Genomic DNA, 25704 nt, shown 5'->3' with positions numbered 1-25704 from the left:
ATATATATATATATATATATATATATATATATATATATATGTGTGTGTGTGTGTGTGTGTGTGTGTGTGTGTGTGTGTGTGTTCGTGTACAAACGCATGTTGCCGGCACAGAAGTATGTTGAACAGTAGCAGATGTTTGCATTTGCGCAACGATGACAACAAGAAAATGAGCAATAGCACCACCAGGAGCAATAAACTGATTAGAAGCCCTACTACTCGCGAGGATGGTAACCCTGGACGCTGCTAAATAAATAAACTCCAGGAGGTGGCTCCTAAACACAACTGACGTTGTCCCGACGTGACGGCTCTTTTACAGGAGTAGATATGTAATGTTTATAAAATTATATGGCCAGCACTGCAACCACAATTGACGTTCCACGAACATCGGGTTCTATTTTAAAAGGCATTTCGAGACGTCGCATGAACCTTTGGTACAATACTTGATTGCTACGCACAATGCTGCGTTTTGATTCCTGCTTGGACCCTGGCATTTACTGTTTGCATTCGTCAGGTCAACGCTACCAATGTCAGCTTTTTCTTAACGCTCACGCGTTAAAATTAGCCATGTGTGCTCTCGCCGTCCCGGGTAGACACTAAATGTCAATCGCTTGTGGCAAATACACGCATACCAGTGACACATACGTGTCCCCGGGTATCTGCAACTGTTTTTCGAAAAGACGTACGCGACGATATTGTTAAATTATTCATGCCATGACCATGGAGTCATATTCGTCAAACCATCATACTCTCTCTCTAGCTAATTTTGGCACACGCCAAGGGAAGGGGGTCCCCATGAGAGCACCCAGACCTAAGCGGCTAGATAGATAAATGTGTACATAGACGCCGAAAGTGCTTGAGGTACGCGAACGAATTCCTCGCGTTTAACAGATACTCTTGATGTTGATTGCTCAGCGATGGCTATTTGATATAAAAGAATGGCCGATCCCACGTACGGCAGGAATCGATGATATACGCAGCACGAATGTTGAAGGTTGATATGTCACTTTGAAATACGCACAACGTTACAAGATGGACGCAAATAATGCCATTCATCGCTTCCATGTCATGATTATCATGTTTTCGCCTGGCATTCATGTTCGTCGACCATTCACGTCACGTAATATGCGAAGCTAGTGAAACGGCCGCAAGCACGCTGTAAGCGTGGCATGTAGTCATGTTTTACATGACCCGCAAATCATAATTATCATATTTAGACGTATAATTTACCTTCGTTGTCTGCTCACATCATGTGATAACAAATTTTGTAAATGTAGAGCTAGCGAAACGGCCGCGAAAACGCTTTGGGCGTAGCATGTAGTCATGTTTTACATGACATGAATGTGAAGATTATCATGTTTCAACGTGTCACTTACCTTCGTCGTCCATTCACGTCCCATTGTACGAAGTTTGTTATATGTGAAGCAAGTTGAAGGCCGCGAGCACACTATGAGCGTAGCATGTAGTCATGTTTTACATGACACGCATGTCATGATAACCATGTTTGGACGTGTCATTTACCTTCGCCGTCTATTCACGTCACGTAATACCAAAGTTGGTATTTGTGAATCTAGCGAAATGACCGCGAGCACACTATGAGCGTGGCATGTAGTCATGACTTATATGTCATGCATGCCATGATTTGCACGTTAGGGTCTATCACTTATGTTCGCCATGCAGTCAAGTTATACTATACCGGTGTTGCAATATGTCATGTGCACGAAATCACCGTAAGAGCAGCAAGACCATGAAACGTAAATCATGACATTCATGACATACATATCACGAGTTCTATGTTATAACTAGTCAGGTATTATCGTCATACATTCCTGTAATGACATACATATTTTGGTATGGATACCACAACCCAAACGGCCAGGAGAGCTAAAAGTCGTAGGTGGCTAGATAGATAGATAGATAGATAGATAGATAGATAGATAGATAGATAGATAGATAGATAGATAGATAGATAGATAGATAGATAGATAGATAGATTTGGTCAAAGTTGCCAAAGTTCGCTAAGAAATGCTTCGCAAATAAAACAAAAATTACCTACACTATGATGTCATATGCTACAAAGCAAAGAACTTCAATACGATATTCAAGGCGCTAACGAGTGGAGAACTACGACGCTCACGAAAATTGTGTGAGGAACAAAAATGCAGGAAGCGTTTTTTCCTCGCGCTCGCCGACAAAGTGCAGCGCCAACGCCTGCCGTACTTGAATTCATTTAGTCACAATTCTAAAAAATAAAGCTCTCTACCAGTTGCTGCGCGTGTCGCTCTGCGTAGCAGACAGAGTAAATATACTTCCATCTGTATGTATTTTGTAAGGAGGTCTTGCGATATTCGCTCATCGAGTGGATGCAAGGCGGCCTCGAACAAATGGCTTTTTGATCAGTCCACGCATTTTCCCTTCCTTATGCTGTAAGAGGGCACACATTTTTATGCATACACGGTCTGGCCCACTTCTGCAACCATAAAAGTAATGGAGTATAGGAGGAAGAAATTCAAGTCTGTGTTCAAAATGTCTTCATGCACTCTTTCAGCCAATAAAGCTGTAGCCATACCAATACTTTTTTATTCTCCCAATATTATACTCATATTTTGTTCTTTCCAACCAGCCAAATTCTTGTTGTGAAGCACACAGAATCAAATAAAAAACGAAGCTGACTTGCGATCGGTACGTTTATTATTGTAAGAAGCCAGACGCGGTATAATAAAGATGTTATCTGGTTGCTGCTTCCTTTGCGCCAATTTGTCGTGTCGGGTACGTTATAGACGTCTTAACTGAATATTCACAACGCAGCTCTCTTTATAAATGCGGATGCCCAATGCTTATTGTGAGTTTAGCATGAAGCCTTCGCGAGAATGTAGCAGGACGCCATGCTATGGTAAAGCGTGTTCCTCGAAGAAGAAGCATTGAATAAATACTCGAAAGCGGTGACAGTGGGGTCGTCAACGCCTTGTTAAAACATTGTTTGTCCCGCGCAGAAAGACGGGACACCAGGCAAGTTATTGTGTTTACAGCCTATGGCTAACCATTACCTTCTGAAAATATTAAACGCGTGTTAGGCTGTCCTAGAGTTGGACTATGTACTACCTTAAACACACACACACACACACACACACACACACACACACACACACACACACACACACACACACACACACACACACACACACACACACACACACACACACACACACACACACACACAAACACACACACACACACACACACACACACACACACACACACACACACACACACACACACACACACACACACACACACACACACACACACACACACACACACACACACACACACACACACACACACACACACACACACACACACACACACACACGCTATAAGAAGCGAGATGCACACGTGCTGCAGTGGTTTCGCCACGCCAGAAATAACAGAACGAGTTTGTAAAAAGCAGGGCGTCCGAAACTTCTTCGAGCAGACGTGAGTATGAACTCACGTGTCACTATGGCACTCATACAAATTCGCTGCCCCATAGACTTTGCGTCATTTTACGAAACGACTGTTTGCTTTCCACTCCATTCACCTCTCCTTCCCTCTGCATCAGCGGCCTCTGCGGAACTGCATCTAGCCGACGGCCGCCCACGTCTGTTCTTACTCTGTTGTCACTGCCAGAAGTCTCGTTTACGACCTGTCCGTTACCTCACGTTGATGTATACTTCAGTCAAGCCTTGTCTGCCGCGTGCGCTACCGTGTCTGTCGGTTTTCTTGCTTGACCCGATACAATTTGCTACGTACGCTTCGACGTCTTGGCAGTGAGAGCCCGGAGTTAAGGTGGACGTTTTCTCGCTGCTCAGTTCATAACTGCCGAGCTGCGCTCGAAAGCAGCGATGAAAGCGGTAATAAATCGGTAGTGAGGGACGTGCTGAGTGCGGTCCATTCATCATGCAAGGAGAGCCACGCCTCGGCGTTCCCCGCAATATATTTGGCGCTTGACGAGCGACCCGCTGCCGACAATGCAACCGAACAGCGCGGTGTGCACGTCGATTGGCACTGCATCAATTCGCCCCCTGTGTAAGATGATCACTCTTATGAGCTCAACGGCTGTCAGACACACTCGCGAAATGAAAGTAGCCTCCCGCGCGAACGTTGGCGCCTGTATAATATACCGCACCGTTTGCCAGTCCTGAGTATTGACCCGGAGGATGGCTGCAAGCGTTTTAATTTGCGTCACCTTGACTCTGACATCATTGCTTTCATCCATGGAGTTAGATTACAGGTTGACCCTCGAATGTGCGAAAAGCCTGCTTTCGTTTAAGTTGACATCAGATTAATTGCGTCACTAGCCCCCTTTTGTATTTTCTCCCCGATTTTCATCCCTTCTTTTTTTTCCCCTTTACGTGGGGTAGAAAACCAGATGCCACAATCCTGGTTGATCTCTTTGCCTTTCACTCATATTATTATCACTCTGTTAGAAGTTACTCCGAACACACACACACACACACACACACACACACACACACACACACACACACACACACACACACACACACACACACACACGCAGTGAAGTAACAATCATAGATTAGGAATTGAAAGTAGAGCCCAGGCCTTGTGGACATCGCACCTATTCTCGATGATGACGATGCAAGCTTTGATATCCAGCAATGTGCTTGAAGGCCATAAAAGCATCGACATGCATATCCAGAGGCGGTGCTGCCTTTTTCCGAAGGCGTATGCAACTTGAAAAGAGAGAATGAGCCTGCCAATATGAGTTTCGGTCACGTGACACACATATTTGCAGCTTATATATCCGAGGATGCTTCGTGACGTGCGGGGCACTACCATTGACGAGGAAGTTGAGTAGAAAGACTACAACAAGAAATATAGTGTTTGGTTTCAATGAAAGCGTTACATACAACCAAATTCGATTATTTTGTTGTATTGCGGGCTTTTTCTCAAAAGAATGAACAAGTTGGAACACAACGTTGAGGCGTATATAAAAAAGAAAACACAGTCAGAAAAAGAAGGTGAATACGCTTATTAGAGTCAATCTATAAGGTCATCTGCACGAAGTAGTTTCTATCTTGTTCTTTTTTCGTCATTCAGCGCCACACGAACAATGCATGCTGCGTCAATGAGTGCCAGATTAATTTCAGAGTCAATAATCATCATTCACTGACCAAAGACCTTATTGAACAAAGGCTCTTTAAAGTTACTCAGAACTTGTCAAAGTATCTTTTTTCTCAGTTTTAACGGTAACAATGAGGCCGCACTTGAAAAGATTGCGACCAATTTTTATGCTAAACTTCGAAGAATTCACAGAAGGAGCGGGGCATTACCATCTATGTTGAAAGGGTTTGTTTTGGCTCGGGCCTATATGCTCGTGTTAAGGTTCAGTGTAATGCGCTTTATTTTGAGAAATCAGCTGGTGCTTGCCCTAAGACTGTACTCGAAACTTGGCGGATTCCTGCGCTCAAAAGGGTCACCGTGAAATGTGGTGGAATGCAGTAAAAGAGTTATGTGGGACTGTGGAAATGTAGCTTGTGGATCAGTCATGTTAGAGCCCACATAACTCCATACTGCATTCCAAAATAGGACTTGAAAGACGAAAAATAATGAAAACAGGTTCGAAAGCAAAAAAAAAAACGAAGAAAATATTACTTGAAAACTCCGCTGGTTGCTTCTTTGACAGAAAAGCTCAAAGGCTACATTGGTTACCACCTCTCGAGAAAGAAAGCATAATGAACGTTCTTTAAAATCTCATTGTGCCGAACTATGCGGATGCCTCGCTTCTTTGAGCATAGATTAAACTGGGGAGACTGTGCCAGAAAAACAAACATAGTGCATTAGAAAGGTGAATAGACATGGATGATGCGGCAGGTTTTTGACTCCATGTTATTTTGACATTGCTATTGAATATGTCACAAACCGGCGGAAAGAATAATAAGGGTAATGCCTTCTAAAATAATTTTACTTTCTTCGTGCGCATAACTTTTCGGACATGAAGTCAGATATTGGACAGTGCACACTCCTATCTGATCCAAGGTGCTATGCTGGATGACCCGGGCTTCTCGGGCAGAGGAGTTTGCTCAGAGCTCGCTCTACGGAAGTCATGTCATCAACACAGTGCTACGCACGTGATAGCGGCGTTGATGAGAAAATTGTCCCCGTACGTGCATGTTTCACTGCAAATGTCGTCAAAAGACGATATTCTTGCCTCTGGAGAGAGTGAACGTTCATTTGATGTTCTGCGCGAGAAAATCGGAGAATGGTATTCTGAAGCACGCGTTAGAGTGCCTTGATGCGTGCAGCGGAGGCGAACGAGTGCATCAAGGCACGTCACACGTGAGACATGAGCGCTATCTTGCAGTTATCTTGGAAAACGAAGCGCGCGGCGTGCACGCCCGTCTCGGGGGCGATAAGGTATAGAACTCAATGCGACGGGTAGGTGCCACCACCCGTCGCACTACCCGACGGGTAGGTGTCTTAGGAAAGAGTTGAAAACACTTGCCTTTTGGTGCAGGTGTTGTACTGTCAGCGCAGCGCGATAAACGCTACGGTCTTTAGAAACACTTATGTATGCTTTTTCTAGTGTAAAGAGATAAATAAAGAATATTGACGTGTTGTTATTGTGCCTCAGATATGCGCAATAATTGCTTTTCAATTTGCAATCACAAAAGTATAAACCCTGAAACTTGAGCAATAATGGTGGGCGCTGTGGATGGGGTTGAATTTGGACCGTTTCGGGTATCGTTGCGACGGACAAACAGGGAAATCGACAGACAGACAGACAGACAGACAGACAGACAGACAGACAGACAGACAGACAGACAGACAGACAGACAGACAGACAGACAGACAGGCAGGCAGGCAGGCAGACCAAAATTTTTGCGTCGAAGGTGGCTACAAGAACGCTCGTGGGGACACTTGCGGTGGTTATCAAAGGAACACCGCGTGCGAACACGTCAGCGCCGCCACTCAGTCAACAATTTAACGGTGCAACGATGTCAGTTTTGTCAACTCAACACGCGCCTCCCACAGGCCTCTTCGTGGGCATATGTCCTCTTTCAGACAGGTTATTTCACTTCACTTGAAGGACAGAAATTTACACTCTCTAAGGCAGCAAAGGTGCACTCGCAGCAATCTCGTACTGATCGTTTCGCTTCTATCAAATATTGTAGATAAATATAAGGACAGATGGTCGCCAGGGGCGCTTGCATCATGGCGGCAACGCGGATGTGATTTGATACGTCGTGAGCGCGGTGAAATTGGCTGTGAGACATCGGAGCTGTGTGGTGATATCACTTTTACTTCAGCGTGCGTGTTTGCATAGTGTGCGCGATAAAGCTGACAGATTAATCGAACCGCTCGGCGTGAGTACTGCTCCTCCGCAAGAGCAAACGAGGTGGGCGTACCCGATCTTCGCCGCGGGCGTCTGTCAATCAAACTGATGGACGCGTGAACGCGGATGCACACTCGTTGATTTTGAGAAGGTCCCTGTTCAACTCGTGACTGTGACGGTGCCGGTGTGACTGACAATCAAGCGTTTGATGCATGGAACGCTAAGCGGCAGCTTGTTTCAATACAAAATAATTTGGTGAGCTTACACTACTTGTTCAAGGCTGGAGCCATAGTGGAACTTGTGATGACCTATAGCTTCTTGCAGCTTTTTAAAAGTTGGTCGTCTCCTCATGTGCGTGGTCGGCTTCGAAGGGAAGACCGCGTCAGCTCTGTCTTAATTTTGATTGTACAAATTGACTGAGGCTTGGCGACTATTACACTGAGCTGTTTTGTCTTCATTGATAAGGACTCAAATTAAAGGCAACTATCTCGGGCGCAATTACCAAGGCCATAATCAGTATGGAGCTATTAAACGTAATACAGATTAGCAGATACTAATTGTCATCACATTAACAAAAACTAATTAGTATAACTTTACTTAGCGCGCTCATGACTAACGTACAGGTAGTTAGCATAGTTTAGATTGTAATCATATTAAAAGAACCAATCAGCATGGTTTTACTTAGCGTGCTCATGATTAACGTCGCGTCGATTAGCATAGTTCAGTTCGTTTATCAACTGGCATGTTTTAGTTAGCCCGGTCCTAGCTTTACATGACTTCATAAGCATGGTCTTCTTAAGATGTGGCGTAATTACCTCGGTCTTACCACGACTTGGCATAATTACCTTGTTCGTAGCATGTCCCGACCTAACTGGCCAAGTATACCATATACGGACGGCTGGGCGGTGCAGCTATAGGCAGCCGCACGTGCTCGGGTGCTAGCAGATGATGACAACAAAGACGACGCGCACCGGCCGAGCAGCACGCTTGAATGCAGAGGCTGGCCGTAATGGTTAACACGTGACCTTGGGTTTAGCTGCGGTCGCGACGTTGTAAGACGCTCATCCGCTACTAATCTCAGAGGACACCATGCTGATTATTCTAAATCAGACTTAGTGCAGGCATTAAAAAGTTCGAAATAAATTGAAATACCCAGTGCCTCTAAAAATATCGTCACAAAAAGCTTCTGACACATTTATTGCATGGGTGCAGTTTTGCACTTACTAAATCGGCAAACAAATGAAAGAAGATTTTGAGCCAATTGGTCATGCAGTGGCTGACGACAATGAGGAATTATGCCTGAAGTGGGCATGCGCCACAGTTAATAGGTGATTAAGAATGAGCTTTTTTAATCGGTTGGAGCGTTGGACAACCCACTCGTTATGCTATTTGCATTGAGTGACGACTGGTTGTTCTTTCGCTGTTTTAAAACACTTCATAAGTCTTATTAACGCGATTGCTTTCCCGACATCAAGCCTGCCTAAGGCAAGTTTGTCACTGGATGAGTGGATGAGTGGATGGATACAGGGCTGACATTCAGTGGACCCGAGTTCGAGCCCCACTGTGTCATTGGTGCTATAGCTTTTTTTTCTGATTTCTTGCGATGTGGTTACGGACACTGGTGGTGGTGGCGGAGGACAACTGCGCGTGACCCGAGTTGTGATCTCATGACAGCTTTGGCTGTAAAAATATACATTCTGATTTACTTTACTTGCTAATATGTACAAGCCAAACAAGTTTTGCAGGAGGCTACGAGGTAGAGGGTACATATCTGATTTTATGGTAATTTACTGTTCACCTGAACGTGAACAAAATAATGTTTTCTTAATAAAGAAAGCTTTAAACCGAGAGAGAAACAAACAGACGTTATGAGTTATCCCGCTTTGTGCAGATTACAAATATTTCTACAATGCGTTTGTGTTCCCGAAAACCATTATTCACAAGTATTTTGGCTGCAACGGTTTTCATTTTTTGCGAGAAACTTGATCAATCAAACAATACTGGCGGAGTTCGATGTAAGTGATGCCTATGCGTTTGTAAATTTTTCAGTGTAGGAATATTTGAAACCATTACTTCCACCAAAAGCACGGCAAATTGTATACTCTACGAAAAAATACTGTTTGCACAAAGAACCTACACATCAATATCTTTAAGCCGGGGTTAGTGGGCATTCAGTTTTGAACATTATTACAATACTGTTTGTTACATAGTGCAGTCCTAGTCAGCGACGATGTGGCACTTGAACATTTAGAACATTTTTCTACTGCCAAATTGTGTTAATCAATCACTGGTAATTATTTAGTACGCCAATTGGTCAGTGAGATAAGATTTAATATCTCAAGAAGGTTTTAGCGATATGTGTGAGTGTTATACGATACCATACGCCACACTCTATGTCTCAAAACTTGATATGATTGATATGTGTGATTTAACGTCCCAAAACCACCATATGATTATGAGAGACGGCGTAGTGGAGGGCTCCGGAAATTTTGACCACCTGGGGTTCTTTAACGTGCACCCAAATCTGAGCACACTGGCCTAAGTCTCAAAACTTCAAATGCGCCAGTAAGATGGAAAAGTTCTAACACAAGAAGTTATACAGAAGAAGGTAGGTGATAAAGACTTGATGAATTACAGACCCATCAGCTTAGTTTAAGAGCTACGGGGAACTTCTACAAAGGCAATTTGTAGAAACACTGGACTTCTGCCACCATCGTGAGCAAACCATCTCCAGGAAGTGGAACTCTACAACGGATCACAGCCGCATGGTGAATCAGGTAACCGAGAAATATGCTCAGCCCACCAAACCTGGGCATATAGGTTTCACAGGCTGTGAAAATGCATTCGACTCAGTAGAGACATCAGTCGTCTCAGAAGCATTATATCTCTCGTTTTACTTATCCACTATTTACCTTAGCTAGCACCTGCAGAGACTCCGCCGTTACTTTGATTCTCCATTGATTGATTGATATGTAGGGTTTAATGTCCAAAAACTACCATATGATTATTATAGACGCCGTAGTGGAGGGCTCCGAAAGTTTTGACTACCTGGGGTTCTTTAACGTGCACCTAAGTCTGGGCATACGGGCCTACAGCATTGTCGCCTCTATCGAAAAAGCAGCCGCCGCCACCGGGATACCTTCGCTTCCCACAAGAACAGTAAAATCATGATCAAAAAAGGGGTCAGACAAAGAAATACGACTTTTTCTTTGCTCGTCACTGTGCGCTTAGAAGTATTCGAACGAATGGACTGGGAAGAAACAAGAATATTACAGCAATCTAACAGTGGCCGATGACATTGTGCTATTCGGCAACAATTATTACGAACTGAAAAAAAGAATGATCGGAGATTTAAACCTGGGCAATAATGTCTCCGTTAACACGACGTCGCAACCATACGTTTTAACGCCACTTAAAGAGCCCTGAAAAAGTTTTTCAAGTTACCATAAAACAGATTCATTAAAAGAGCTTATTGCTTCATGACTGAACGCTGCAAAAATTTTAAGAATCCGTCTAGTACGAGCGGAGTTATAATGATTTGTCACACGCTGTCATCACAATCTCTCTTCCCTTGTCCCGACAAAAGCACTGGAAGCCAACGTTTCTAGATACTGCTGGAGGTTAAGCAAGGAGGGATGGTATGGGCAAAAAATACGCCACGAGCGCCTCGTGACATTGAACACTTTTTCTTTTTTTTCTTTGAATACGCGGCTTTGTCAGTGATCGCGCGCGCACGCGTGGACAAGTGGCGGCCTCCCACGGCGATGCTTGTAACAACTGAGCGCACCATGTTGAAATCAGCCAATGGATGATAAATGGCGTTCTACTAGTCATTTTTGTGTTTCCTCCGTCATTCGTCGAGAGAAGAGAAAGGAATTTTCAGCTGACTGATAACTCATTGTCCAGGCCGCTTGCTGCGCTATAATATTGGCTCGCGTGTTCTCGGGAGCCTCTGCTACCGTTCAGCAGTGCATTCTGACCATGCACAAAAAGTGTTGCAGGGCCCCTTCAAGGATCCTGGTATATTCTGCGGGAACGATGGTGTCGACGTTCAAAAGTGTCTGGCCATGTTTGAACGTGTGTGTGGGCCGAACAGATGTAATCCCATACTTAAGTTGGTTAATATGTTGTTTTAATTAAGAGGGACAGCCAAGGTGTGCTACGAAAACAACGAAGAAAAACTCACATGCTGGGACAAATGCAAAGAAAAAAAGCGAGATATATTTGACAAACCCGCCAGCCACAAGATTGCCGCCAAAAAGGATTGCTTGCAATGCCCAATCCCCCACGGTATCATATTTCTCATGCATTCAAGACGTGCGGGGCCTCTGCCGAAAGGCCGACAGTGACATGACGGATGGTGACAAGGTCGGGCATGTACTTAAAGGGATCGCCGCCGACGACGCATTCAACTCTTGAGGTGCAAGGGCTGTTCCACTGTGGACGCGATGATCTAAGAGTGTCATCAGTTTGAGCAAGTGAGAAGTCACCGCATTCTGCAATCATTCGCTAGATTTCGAAAAACCACTGCAACGACGACTTGCGAAGACCAGCTCACACCACAACGTCCATCACCGCCGGAAAACCTGACAAGCATTGTTCGTCGCGAACTGGAAGCAATGGCACACTCAGCGTTCTATTGACGCGGCACCGATGCCACTTCTGGTATTGCTGTTTCTCTACTTCAAGCCATCGTTCGCCACTGGGCCTGGCTTGAAAACATTGTTGTGCATTCCGCGCACCCTTTCTTCGCGCCCAGAGTAAGCGAACGCCCTCTTGCGATGTCCTCCTCCGATCGATGGTTTCTTCCACGTACTCGCAACTCGGCTGAGTGGCGAACTCCAGATGACCGCCTCATATGTTTCAACTGCCACCATAATGGACATATTGCGCGCTACTGCAGCAAAACATGGTCCTCGGCACCTTGCGCAACGACCAATATGACCTGTTTTGACGGTACCACCCACTTTTTCACCTGCCTATATGTAAGTCGAACACCGTTTAGGATTTTCGGAACATTTGGTACAGCCACTCGCCTTCACTACGTGGGCACCAATTTCGTTCGCCACAAACACATCGCCCATTGTCCCGTTCACCGCAGCCACGGCGCCTCTCGTCCCCCGTAGCTCCTGGCCGCACGGTCACAGAAAACTATGAAATTCAGCTTCCGGAGGTGGTGCTGCATTGACGACTTCCACAGCAAATCCTCTCTCTGTTCCCACCAGACTAAGTGTAATAGACGTTTACGTAGGCGACGTGACTGTACAAGCACTTGTCGACACAGGCGCAAGCATATCAGTCATGAGTTCAAGCCTACACACCTGTTTTAAGAACGTTCTGACACCAGTGGCCGCACAAATGCTCCATGTGGCCGATGGCGGCACGCCGATGGTTCTTGGTCCGTGTACTGTCCGTTTAAGTATAGTCGACCACACTACTCCTGTCCTTTTCACCATGATTGACCACTGCCCTTATGACGTTATCATAGGCCTAAACTTGTTTTCGAATCCTTCTGCTCTTATCGACTGTGCTAATGGCATCCTTCAGCTAGAGCTGCCTCAGATTGTCGCTGCTTCATACACTGCCCCACCATGGTGCTTGTGAGCTGCTTCTACCCTTCATCTTCCTTCACTTCATCTCCGTCACAATATTAAATTATGGCGAAAAATTAGCATACCAATGTGAAAAATTATGGCAGCTTCTCACTGTGGGTGCAAAGCCTAAGGGAAGTGCGATGCAGACCGGCCTTCTTTCTTCCTCTTTAGCTTTCTCTTTCTTTCCTCATCTCTTCTTTTTTCTTCTTCTCCTTTTCTGTTTTTTTAATTTTTCGTCCTATGTTTTCTATTTTCTTTCACTATTTATTTTTGCTTGCTTCTTTCAATTTTTTATACGTGGTTTGGGCTGTCACATTTCTCTAGTCATAGCAATGTTCGCATTTTATATCATCATACAGAAGAAGTCTTCTCTATGGCACGAGCGCGTACTCAAAATGCTATATGGAGTTTCGCCTACGTTGATATCATCATCAAGGCACTCGAAAAATAAGAGAAAGAATATTTCTACAGCTGCTTAGGCTATTTTGCCTGCGTTACATCAAGCGATGACGAAAGGATACGACAGAATACGACAGCCGGGCCCCTTAAAGTGCCCCGCGATTAAAATGTAATGATTAAAGCTTCATGACAGGAAGACATTTCAGGACTTGCAACCAACCCTTAAAATCTGTACAAGAGTAAGTATAGTTAGGTAACTAACAGTAAAGCCTATTTATAAAATATAATTTCACCGAAGATTAAGGATGAAAATACAGCAGGCATACCCAAATCATGACAATCTATTTGCAGAGGAATCTGGAAGAAAACGCTTGGACGTATTGCATAATGCCAATTTAATTTATGAAACGGAAACTTGGAGGATGACAAAAAAACTCAGAAAAAAAGTAAAGGACAGCGCAGCACGCAGTGAAAAGGAAATAAATGGTAACATTATGAGATGAGAAAACAGATGAACGGGTCAGACGAAAAACAGGTGTAACTGATATCCTAGCTGACATCAAGCCTAAGAAATTTACCTGGACTGGCCGTGTGATGTGTGGGACAGACAAATGGCGAACAGTTAGAGCTATGGAACGGGTTCCAAGGAAAGGAAAAAGAAGCCGAGGTCGGCAGTGACTTAGTTAGAGCGACGAAATTAAGAAGTTAGCAGGGTTAGAATGAAATGAGCTCACGCAGGATAGTGTAAAGTGAAGATTCAGTGGGAGAGGCCTTGGTCATGCAGTGGACGAAACAGGACGAGAATAAAACAATTATGATGATGATAAGTATTTATAAGCCATGACGAGGTTTGCGCACATGCGTGCCATAATTTAACGACGAGTGAAATTGGAGGACACGCCTTTAGGCTAGCAAAAGAGACATTTGCTTCGTTTAACTTGGAGCGACACGAAAGAATACGACGAGCGTTATAAACGTATAACTTGCCAATATTCGTCGTCTTCAAACCACAGAAAAAGTGATGGAGATACGGTCATTATCTCTACCAAGGCCGGCAAACGTAACGGTGTAGCAATGCGCTACGCTAAAATAGGTGTACGCGAAAAAAATTTTGTGCGGTGAATTTACGCAGCTCAAAGTAGATTTATCAAGCGGACGCACAGGTGAACTCAAGATAGCGAGCTATTCTAGAGGGCGTTCGTGAGCGGCTGGCCTGTGGCAATTATTTGGCAGCATGAGACTTGCGGCACGGTTGGAATTATGGCTCAAGTTTCAGGGCACGTCGTCGCACGACGGATGGAAATCGTTCCTTCGTGCATTTAGCTTCTGGCTCCGATCGTTCTTCGGGTTTAAATTGATTTATTCTCAGATATTCGCTTCAGAGAATACGTGTTCCTCATCTGCGAACTGACGCTTGCGCAACAACTGGCAATAGTTGTTCATGTGCTTGCGCGTATGAGCTTCCACGTGCCTGTGGGGACGTTCAGTACGATGTTTATCTTTGAATGTGGAGTCGCTTTTCGTTTACTCGCACAGGTATTTTTAAATTATGTAATGGCATGCTGCTGAAAGGCAGCTACAGGTTTTGTCTTTTCTCAAGTGGGGGGAACAAATTTTAGAACGTGACTATTATTATTATTATTATTATTATTATTATTATTAGCAAAATTATTAAATTGTTCACATTAATTGATACAATGACATACTTAGAAGTTGGTGCAACGACTTGAAGAATTTGTCAATTGTTGTAAGTTGTGTGGACCTGCCTCTCAACTTCAATGGGGTGAGTGCAAAATTGACGAAAAGGGAAGGCATATTTTCTGTGTCCATGCATTTCGAATATAAGCTCTAAAAACACAGCGTTTTTTTTTTGGTTGCAGTCATATGTTTTCTTACCCGTTCAGTCTACAGCAACACAGCAGCGTACAGGACTCAAGGATTTCTGTTTCCACCCTTCGCGAGCTGGAGTTTATTATTATATCATCATTATTATTATTTCGTATGGATGCACTAAAAACACATAAACACGCAGGAAATATGGAGGGACCCCAGTACTTGAAGGTTAAAGCAGCCGGCGATCTGCTGCAACATAGGATATTTTTGTGGGAGGCGAAAAAAAGGAAGGCCCGAGCGGCACCGAGCACACTACGCGCCTTGTGCATACTCACTGGGCGCCGGCTTGAAGGTGTATACTGCCTTGAAGCCCGTGTACTCGATGCTGGCGTCCGAGGAGAACTTGAGCCACAGGTGGCGTCCCTCGGACTGCACGGGCTTGGGGAAGGTTTCGCCGCAGAGCCGCGCCTCGAGCGGCGAGTAGGCGTACGCGCCGTTTCGAATCTCCAGGTAGTCGAACTCGCACGTGGGCGACTCCTCCAGGTGGAAGCGGTCGCGGAAGTCCAGGCGCACCATGTGGTTGTAGGGGGCGCGAATGACTCGCGTGCACTCGGTGTTGTTCGGATAGTGGTTGGTGCCGTTGTACAGCGGCGAGTACAGCTCCTGGCGCACCTTGTCTCCCTCGGTGAAGTTGTGGCAGATGCGCGCGCGCTCCACCTCGTCCAGCTCGCCCCATTTGAAGCTCTTGATCTCTTTGCCTGCGCAGAAGGCGTCGCAAAATTCATTTATATCTCGGGCTTGAAGTAACAGCGTGAAGTGTCACAAGGAAGGGACGACAGCAACAAAGACATTGTGGTGAAAACAGTACTGGTTTCCGTTTGTTCTACTTTCGGTACTAGGCATAGATACCTTCGCCCATCTGAGGTCAAAGAAAGCGAATTGCATGTTGACGCATCCCTCTTTCCGACAAGCATGCTATCGCTAGCATGCTCGTGGATTTTCAATAGATCACGCAAGAAAAACAAAGCTATTAGAGAGACAGTCGTGATGTTTGCGGGATATCGTTACCTCGCTTATTCGTGGTTTAATCATTACAAAAAGTGTGTGAAAATCATTCAGTATTGGCACCACTAACCATGGACAAGCTACGTGGGTAAGCTGTATAGAGTGATAACGTAAGCACTTGTTAGGATATAATTGTCTTATATGTAGCAAACGGCCCAGAAGAAGGTGGAAATACCGTTTGAGAAGTGTGTCCAATCACGACAACTCCCTGATATTACTGACTGCGCGCTACGAGGAAGTATTAAATATGCAACTATATTTGCCTCTGATACACACACGCTTTCTCACAAGTGAGGACGACAGGAGGATCGGCCACTCACTGTGCAGGTGCTGCTGGAGCGCGGTCTCCATCACTAGTCTGCTCACAAGGCATTAAATGCACTTTTGTGCTTTTTGAACATAACACATGCCTTTGTGAGTGCCTTTGATCACTGTTGTGCAACTTACATGACAGCGCATTTATTGTCATTTTTCCTCTTTTCTTCTTTCTGATCTCTCTCACTCCCATCTTTCTACACCTCTTTACCCTTCCCAAAGCGTAGTTTAGCCAAGCGGAAGTTTTCCTGGTTAACATCCCTCTCTTCTGCCTTTCAGTGTCCTTCTTTCGTTCAGTACGACAGCTTGTACGATTTTCGCTTAATTTTACGAAGTAAGGTCTAACAGTCCAGTACTACAATAAGAGAGCAAGAGTGGTGGTCAAGCCCCTGAGGCAGTTTCTGACTAAGTTTGTTATTGTAAAACCTTAAAACGGTGAACAAAAAACAAACAAAAACAAAACAAAAACTACATGAACCTGAAAGACGAGGAGACAGGCTTGTCGTCTTTCGTTTATGTCATATTCGTTATATTTTTGCGCTGTTCTTGAGATGTATCAAAAGCGCGCCTAAATAATTATTCTACTATATTTATTCAAAGTATTTAATTATACGTAAATAAAACCACAGTGAGGAAGTTTCTAGACAAATGAAAAATTTGTGCAGTGAATGTTTCTTGTACTCTCTATTACTAGCGGTGGAGGACACTTATACATGATAAAGCAAACTAAAAAGTATATAATAGGCATGTTTGTCAAGCACTACGGCTGAAGTTCTGCCTGAACGAAACTTACAAACTTGAGGAATTTAAAAGAACGGTGATTATCAATAAAACGTTTTAATTGATGTTAAGCTAGACGCGGCGTTCTGCCTGATCATATATATGCATAAGGTAAATGACCGACTGAAGGAGGTAAAAAACAAGAACAACAAAGAATCGATCAACATAGAATTAGACGGTGAGCTCAGAGTTAATTAAGTTTGCAGATATAAGACAGAACCCATTCGATTCATAACATACACGATTTGCTTTGGTGGGTGTGGCCTTTGCCCTGTAGTGACCATGTAATACAATGACGACGACTACGACATTAAAAGGCCAGATAAACAGCTGGAGCACCACTGAAAGACTATATGATGAAGCGTGCAAGTAACAAACCCCCTAATCCCCCTGTCATTTCTTAAACGGAGTCTGTTGCACCATTATTTGTTATGATGAATGCACACAAATGAATGCAACTAGCAGCAACTTTTCACCCTAATGCATCGTAAATACCTTGGCTGCTGCTCGTACGACTAGAGCTGACGTCAAGGGCTACATTCTCGATTGATCACTGTCAGTATTATCATGCCCAGCGTGCCCTGATTGGCTAAGCTATAGTGATTGTGAGCCAGTCGCTCCAGCGCGGCTTTCAGCCAGATATTACGTAGCGGAAAAGCGAAATTATCCCTAATAGATGATCAATCGAGAATAATAGTTCTGGCCTTGCGATGATCGTGCTTTAGCTAGCACTTTCTGTATCTAGCAAGCGAGTACAAAAGTTACCGAATTTACAGTGGACTCCTTGACGAGGGGCTCAACTCACAAGAACCAAGTAGCCATATTTTGTTAACGCTGCTTTGTCTCTCTCACTTGAATGAATAAAGGTTACAGAGGACATTTTATCAGGCAAGAAAAAAATTTACGGAAGTCTTCGGATAAGTTAGAGGGCGCGCAATACCCGACCCAAGTTCGCACGTCACCTCACACGCGCCTAGTAGATAAATGATCAAAACCCCATGTAAAGGCAAAGTGCATGTTCCAAATATGAAGAGCCCGAGTAAAGAAATATCACAAGAGTCAGGCATAGCACCAAGCGCTACGGTGATGCTTAACCTGCAAATGCTCATTTTCTTCGGCACGTATAACATGGTATAGAAGCCCATGCGCAGTCATACGCAAAATATAAAGGCAAAGGAAATGGAAAGAGGTCATGTTACACCCGATTTTCTCACATACACGGGGAAAGGATAAAAGAATACATAAAAAAGAACCTCTGAACAGTAAGCTCAACACTATCTTCCGTACAAATCAGGGGCAACGCTGATATATTGTATATGCACCCGCAAGTCATCGCTTTAAGTTCCTTTTTACCTATACTAAAATGTCGACTCCTGAAGTTTCGTTGGCAAACTGCTCTTGCAACGTCCTCTTATATACAAAACATGCGCCAGCATTTTCCCAAGCAAGATGAATTGTTAATCGTACAGTACACCACACACAATATTGGGAGTTTCATAGCACGTAAAGGTGATCGGGGCATATATATTTTTGCATAAGATTGCCGCACACTGCACACTACATTAGAAGCAGCACATTTTTTTGTTTCTCGCAGAGACCACCATGTGTGTTCCTTAAGTTAAACAGCCAGCCAGAGTGGCTCAAAGTTCGTCATTACGTTTACCACTTACCCATAAGTTGTCCGCCACAAAACACAATTAATATTGCTAACGAGAAGATTATTGCAGAGGTTCAAGAAAAAAAAACGTCAAAGCACTGCATGACAACTGTACGAGACTGAGCCGGCAGCGGTTGTATTCGACCACGAAACCATGTTCATCGTTCACCAACAGTGACGTTAGTGGCACTCCGTGACACACCCCGGAAAAGGTCGATTGACCTATCCAAATGTAAATTTAATCTCTTAACGTTTGCTCTCACAATGTGTTATCGCATAATGCAATTCGTATAATTTTGTGGTGTGTTCTGAATTCCTTATTTTGATTAAGGTTGTGTTCTTGTGGAGGACGACGACGAAGTGATTCTCTCACAGAACGCTTGTGCTCGTGTCTCAGTATTTTCAATTTGTTTTCCTGGAAATCCTGGGAGCTGCCACTCCCTCGTTTGCAGTGATGCTTCAGGACACACCTGAGAATGTTCCAGGCGTGCAACCGTCGCGCCGGGCTTCGTCGTCCAGGAAGCGTAGTAACGCGTCGAGTGACACGGACAGCGAGGCAACCGATTTGTACTCGGACGGCTTTGAGTCATCGGACGACGACTTCACGGTCGTCATGAATCGATCTACAAAACGAAGACTGCTGTGGACGGCATCGTCGGCAAGTGTTTCTACCGTTAAGACTGCACCACAGCGGTGGCCGCACACCATGCTGTTTATGCCCGAAGACCCTGCATCTAACTTGCGACTCCTCAACAGGCAAGTTCTTTCTGTGCTTCTCGAGGAAACCGCACCGAATGAGATCAAAGACGTGAGGATCAATGCACGGAAGAATGTCCTTGCTGTAGACGTTATGCACCGTAGCGCACTGCAAAGCCTTCGGCACGTAACAGAATTCGGCAACGTGAAAGTTCGGCCAATGGTCGCTACAGGTTGTAATGGCACTGTAGGCGTCCTTTATGATGTGGATCTTTCCATCTCAGCTAATGACCTGCCAATACTAATAAAGCCAGCGAAAGAAGGCAACCGCATCACGCGCATTACCAGACTCGGCAACTCACGCTGCTTGAGGCTTGTGTTCGAGGGACACAGCCTTCCCTCGTATGTCAAAGCTGGCCATGTTCGCCACTCAGTGCGTCCATACATACCGAAGCCACTGCAATGCTACAAGTGCTTCATGACGGGACACGTAAAAGGTGTCTGTGAGAACAAAGTTGTGTGTCCACGGTCCACTGAGTCTCACTCAAAAGACGCCTGCGGTGCCACCGTGTTACGATGTCCAAACTGCCACGGCGCTCATGAGGCCTCATGCAAGGATTGCCCACGGGTGCGAAACGAGCACGCGGTACTCAGGCGTATGGTGCGGGACAATTCAACGCACAGGGAAGCTGCCGCTACACTACGCCGACGACGGCGTCATGGGCGAAGACCATCACGGAAAAACTGCTCTACAGATAGAGAGATGTCATCCTCTATCAAAGAGGCTGACCCACAAACACCGAGCTCACTGAAGACGGATACTGCCAAACAGAAGAAAGGGACAGCAGTCGCACCTTCCGAACACTGGCCCTCACTTCCACGAATTCAACCTATTTCGGAGCTGCATCAAATCCCACCGCCCTCGACGACGCCTCAAACCAGTGACGCGATGAATGAAGATCAAGTGATAAGCTTGCTGCAATCGCTGGTGAGTACCATGCGTGTCCTACTGAGTAATATGAAGACTTAGGCTGCGCAGACCGCACTGCATGTGCTGGACACCCTGATTGCGGTGCTTGCCGCTCTAAGGTAAAACCATGGCCAGCGAGGCACTGTCGTTTCAAGCGGAAGTCAAGAATGCCTCTGTCTTTCAGTGGAATGCCAGAGGACTGAAGCCGCGCATGTCTGACTTTAGACAGTTTGCATTTGTGAACCGATTGTCCATTATCGTGACTTGTGAACCCAACTTGTGTGCTTCAATAAAGCTGTCAGGATATGAGTGCTTTATGTCCTCCACTCACAGAGACTGCAGCAAAGGTATTGTATTCATGCGCCATGACCTCACTTACGTTCACCACAGAGTCTCGCCTGATGAAGGGAATCAGTATGTGTGCCTTACTGTGAAGAAGGATAAGGTTGCTTTCACATTTATCGGAGCTTACTTATCTCCATCAAGCCACCTTGACTGCGAGCGCTTACGAGGTATGCTGACATCGACTCCAAGGCCATGGGTGATGACTGGCAACTTCAGTGCCCACCATTTCCTATGTGGAAGTCCAGGGACAACTCTAGAGGAAGAAACTTGGCGTCCTTAGCCTCGGAGTACAAACTCTGCGTTTGTAACGATGGAAGCCCTACATATTTATTCGGATCAGCCTATAGCAGCTGCCTGGACCTTACATTGGTTTCTCGCTCACTTACCAGGAAAGTGCACTGGTTTTCGGATCTGGAAACGCGGGGCAGTGACCATATACCAACTTACCTGTGTATAGAAGGTTTCACCAGCTCCAAGTCCTCAAGAGGCCTCAAATACACCGATTGGTCGAAATTTAAAATGCTAATGGAAGACTGCTGTACCAACGGCTCATCGTATAACCTAGAGGACTCGATAAAGGATGTCCTGCAGAATACCACGCATACACATTTGACTAGTGACAAGTGCACCGATTTCGACATCGAGCTTGAGAAACTTCGCGCAATAGGCCGTCGTGCAGAACGAAGGTACCGACGGACAAAGTGCATGGATGATTTGAGGCTGGCTAGACGCATTCAAAATAAAATGCAGCGGCACATGGATAAACTGGCTAGGCGACGTTGGACATCCTTTTGCGAGTCGTTGGATCCACGAAATTCCCTATCACTGATATGGCGAACTGTCCGGGGTCTTAGCACAACCTTGGGTCAGCGACACCCGTTTAAATCTCTGGCACTTCACCTTCGATGCAGAGAGATTGACGTCGCAGAATCTTTCTGTAGAAGAATTGCCGGTGATTCCAATTTCACAGTATCAAGAACGGGAACATTTGACAACCCACCGCCCTCACGTGATCCCCGTATGGAATGCCAGTTTTCTATGGATGAGCTAGAGGCGGCACTGGCACTGTGCAGACGTTCTTCAGCACCCAGACCTGACGGCATTACCTATCGTGCCCTTTGTAATCTTGGAGACGAAGCTCGGAAGGCACTCTTACGCCTATACAACGACTCCTGGCAGACTGGTACGGTTGCCCAGGCATGGAAGTCAAGTCGCCTCATTCCACTTCTAAAGGCTGGTAAATCTCCTTTGGATATTGCCTCATACCGTCCTATCGCACTTGCCAGTTGTGTGGGAAAAACGATGGAACGAATGATTATAACACGAATGGAGTGGTATTTGGAGCACTACGAATTATATCCAGTATCCATGACCAGATTCAGGCGCGGCCATTCGTCAATCGACAATGTTTTGATCTGGTGACATATGTTCAACACCAGAAAGCCTGTAAGAGACTGTGCGCCACCTTGTTTCTAGACGTTAAGGGGGCTTGCGACAAAGTCACCCATGAAGCCATCCTTAGTGCTTTGGAAACAGTAGGTCTTGGTGGCAAGATATATATGTGGGTGTACAGCTATTTACAGCCGATATCATTTTACGTGATGACAGCGAATGGTCCAACACCTGATTATTACAGCAGCCGAGGAGTTCCTCAGGGAGGAGTGCTAAGCCCTACACTTTTCAACCTAACTCTCATTGGTCTAGTCGAGCAGCTACCTAGCACTGTAGAACTTTCTGTCTATGCTGATGACATCTGCATTTGGACATCAGGTGTGACAAGGCCTCAGCTTCGCGCCCGCCTTCAGAAGGCTGCTACAACGACGTCATGCTACTTTCGTAAACAAGTCCTCGAGGTGTCCTGCGGAAAATGTGCAGTGGTAGCGTTCACGCGGAAACCAATGTCTGCTTACAGCATATCGATTAATGAAGAATACATATTGTTCAGCAGAAGCCACAGGTTCTTGGGAGTCAAAAAAGCTGGAATCCTAACTCTTCAAAACCGAGCCAAATTAGCACGACTACGGTTCATGTACCAACTGATACATGGAGAGATAAAGATTAATACATCCAAATACATTTCTATTGCACAAACAAGACTGACACGTCACACACATTCTGAAATGCTTGACGAGTGCTCATTCCACACAGATTCATTTAAATATTCATTCTTCCCATTGGCAATAAGGGAATGGAACCGGCTGAGACCTTACACACTTCACTGTACTTCACTGGATAATTTTACCGCGGCAGTAAAAGAGCATTTACAAGGCGACAACGAATAACCCGTCTACATTGCAAACTCTCTGAATTACTCGTGTTCTGTACGAATTTTGTGTTAAATCAATAAAAGAAGGTAGTTGTTGTCAGGTTGTTATAGGTACGAGTATGAACATTGATTGTTGTTTTATTCTATATACTGCGGCACTTGTTTGTCATGCTTGTCACACTAGGTACGATGCAAATTATGTTACGCCTTTACTGTTCATTCCTTTTTCAAACAATTACCCTGTGCTAAAAGTGCCTAGCCCTCAACATGTATTCCCCTCGTGTATGTATGTGTTGTAACTTGATGCCCAAATGATTTGTTTTTCTTTCTTTCTTTTTATTGTTCACATTCTATGAAATGCCCTTCCTGCTAAAATCCCAAATGGGTTTAGCAGTATCTGTAAATAAATAAAAATAAATAAATAATAGATAGAAACCTGTCGTGGACTCGACACGTGAACTATGTGAAGAAGCGGCTGATCGCAACATGCCACATGTTCGAATTCCTTGCAGGAAAGAATTGGGGAGTGCCCATACTATCCATGCTAGAACTGTACAGAGTGCTGTTTATCGGATTCTTACGGTACAGCTTACCTGCAATATCTAACACCGGCAAGACCAACCTGCGCGCAATTCAGAGCATTCATGCCCAAGCACTAAAGATATGCCTTGGAGTACCCCGCAGTTCTTCAACGGCTGAAACCATTGCCATCGCTCAAGATCACTCGATAAATACGCATATTATTACCGAGACAATGCGCATGCACCTCAGGCATTATGCCAGGACCCCTTCTCACCCCCTGGCAAGCTTAGCTGCTGAAAGGCCCCGCACGACATACGGCACTATTGTCTACAAGCATCGTTCATCGTTTGCTGAGACATACGCACCTGCATCAAAGCCACTGCTTCCTCCTTGGAGCTTGAGCCGGCCGCGAGTTCACTTAATGATTCCAGGAATGAGTAGAAAATTGGACTTACCGACACATGCCCTGAAACAACTGAGTCTATTCCTACTGGAACAAAACTACAGTAACCACGTGCACATTTACACGGATGGCTCTACTACGCCGTCTAGTTCAGGTGGAGCAGTGGTTATACCATTACAAGGGGTAACTCGGTGTTTTAAGACTTCACATGTCACAACGTCAACGACGGCAGAACTCGAGGCTCTGCGCAGTTCACTGGAACTCATCAATTCACAAGAAAGACCAGGTAAATGGGCTGTGTTTTCTGACTCAAAACCAGCGTTACAGTGCCTGATATCAGTTCTCCGACGCGGATGCCACGACCAGTTGACCTACGAAACCGTGAAACTTCACCACCTTTTAATACAAAAAGGCCATGACATCGTCTTTCAGTCGTTACCTGGGCATTGTGGTATAGGCGGCAATGATTCTGCAGATCATGCTGCTCGCACGTCACATAAAGAAGCGAACAGCGTTCCGATTCCGCTTTCAAGAGCGGATGCGGCGAGGCAGATTCGTCAACTGGCCCACAGTCTCACACTGACTGAGTGGAACACACCAAGCTTACGACGTACAAGACTGCATGAGCTCGACCTTTCACTACAACTCCGGCCTCCACCCGGCCTACATCGACGTGCAGCTTCGCTTCTCTATCGCCTTTGGCTGGGAGTTGCTTTCACGAAAGCTCATACACGTTAATCGGAATTACTGACAGTGCGGCGTGCGATGTTTGTGGCACCGACGAAAATATCGAACACCTGCTGTGCCATTGTCCTCGATTTGCCAACGCAATGCGGTGACTGGATGATGGGCCTCTTTCTGTGCAGGTGCTATTACAGCAACGTCCACATGCCTCGACAACCCACAAGGCAGTGAAAGCCCTGCTGTGTTTCCTGAGAAATACAGGCTTGTGTGAACGCCTGTGACATGCGGTAGAGTTCTACACGCTACAGTGAAATTACTGTCAGTCTCTCCCCCACCTTTTTTTCTTTTCCCTCTCTTCCCTCTTTCTAGTCTTTCATGTCCCCTTCCGTAATCCCCCAGTGTAGGGTAGCCAACCGGATGGCTTTCTGGTCAACCTTCCTGCCTTCTCCCTTTTGTTGCTTCTTCTTCCCCCTCCCCCCGTGTTCTTGTGCCTGTCTCTGAGTTATCGATTAGGTCAACATTTATTTAGGACGCTATATAGTGTCTATATTATCTTTACTTTATTGTGGCACCTTGCCGGCCCGTAGCAAGCAGCATTTGAGCGACGCGAAAAAAAGAATAAAAAAACCGTTTTGGTGTTTATGAGGACTACTCGTCTCAAACAAACATTATGAATGACTCCTGCGAACGTATGTGTGCTATCGACTGTACGTATTATTTGTATGTATATGAGATCATTGTACATATCTAGACATCTCACACCTCGAGTCGCATGCCTGGCTACTTTCAGGCTAATCTGGGCTAACATCTCTGGGAATATCATTAAAATGTGCTATATA

General features: G+C 45.2%; 1 protein-coding gene across 1 annotated transcript in view; it reads right to left on the bottom strand.

Moving 5' to 3' along the window:
* Positions 1–25704, bottom strand: part of LOC119177056 (neuropilin and tolloid-like protein 1) — a 460939-nt gene that overhangs the window by 109918 nt on the left and 325317 nt on the right. The window contains exon 3 of the mRNA XM_037428420.2: positions 15498–15920. Coding sequence (XP_037284317.2) covers positions 15498–15920 — 423 coding nt within the window. The remainder of the gene's footprint in view (positions 1–15497; positions 15921–25704) is intronic.

Source organism: Rhipicephalus microplus, chromosome X (genome assembly GCF_043290135.1).
Source record: "Rhipicephalus microplus isolate Deutch F79 chromosome X, USDA_Rmic, whole genome shotgun sequence".
NCBI lineage: Eukaryota > Metazoa > Arthropoda > Arachnida > Ixodida > Ixodidae > Rhipicephalus > Rhipicephalus microplus.
Note: the sequence above shows the minus strand (reverse complement) of the source record. Positions and strands in the feature narration are given on the sequence as shown.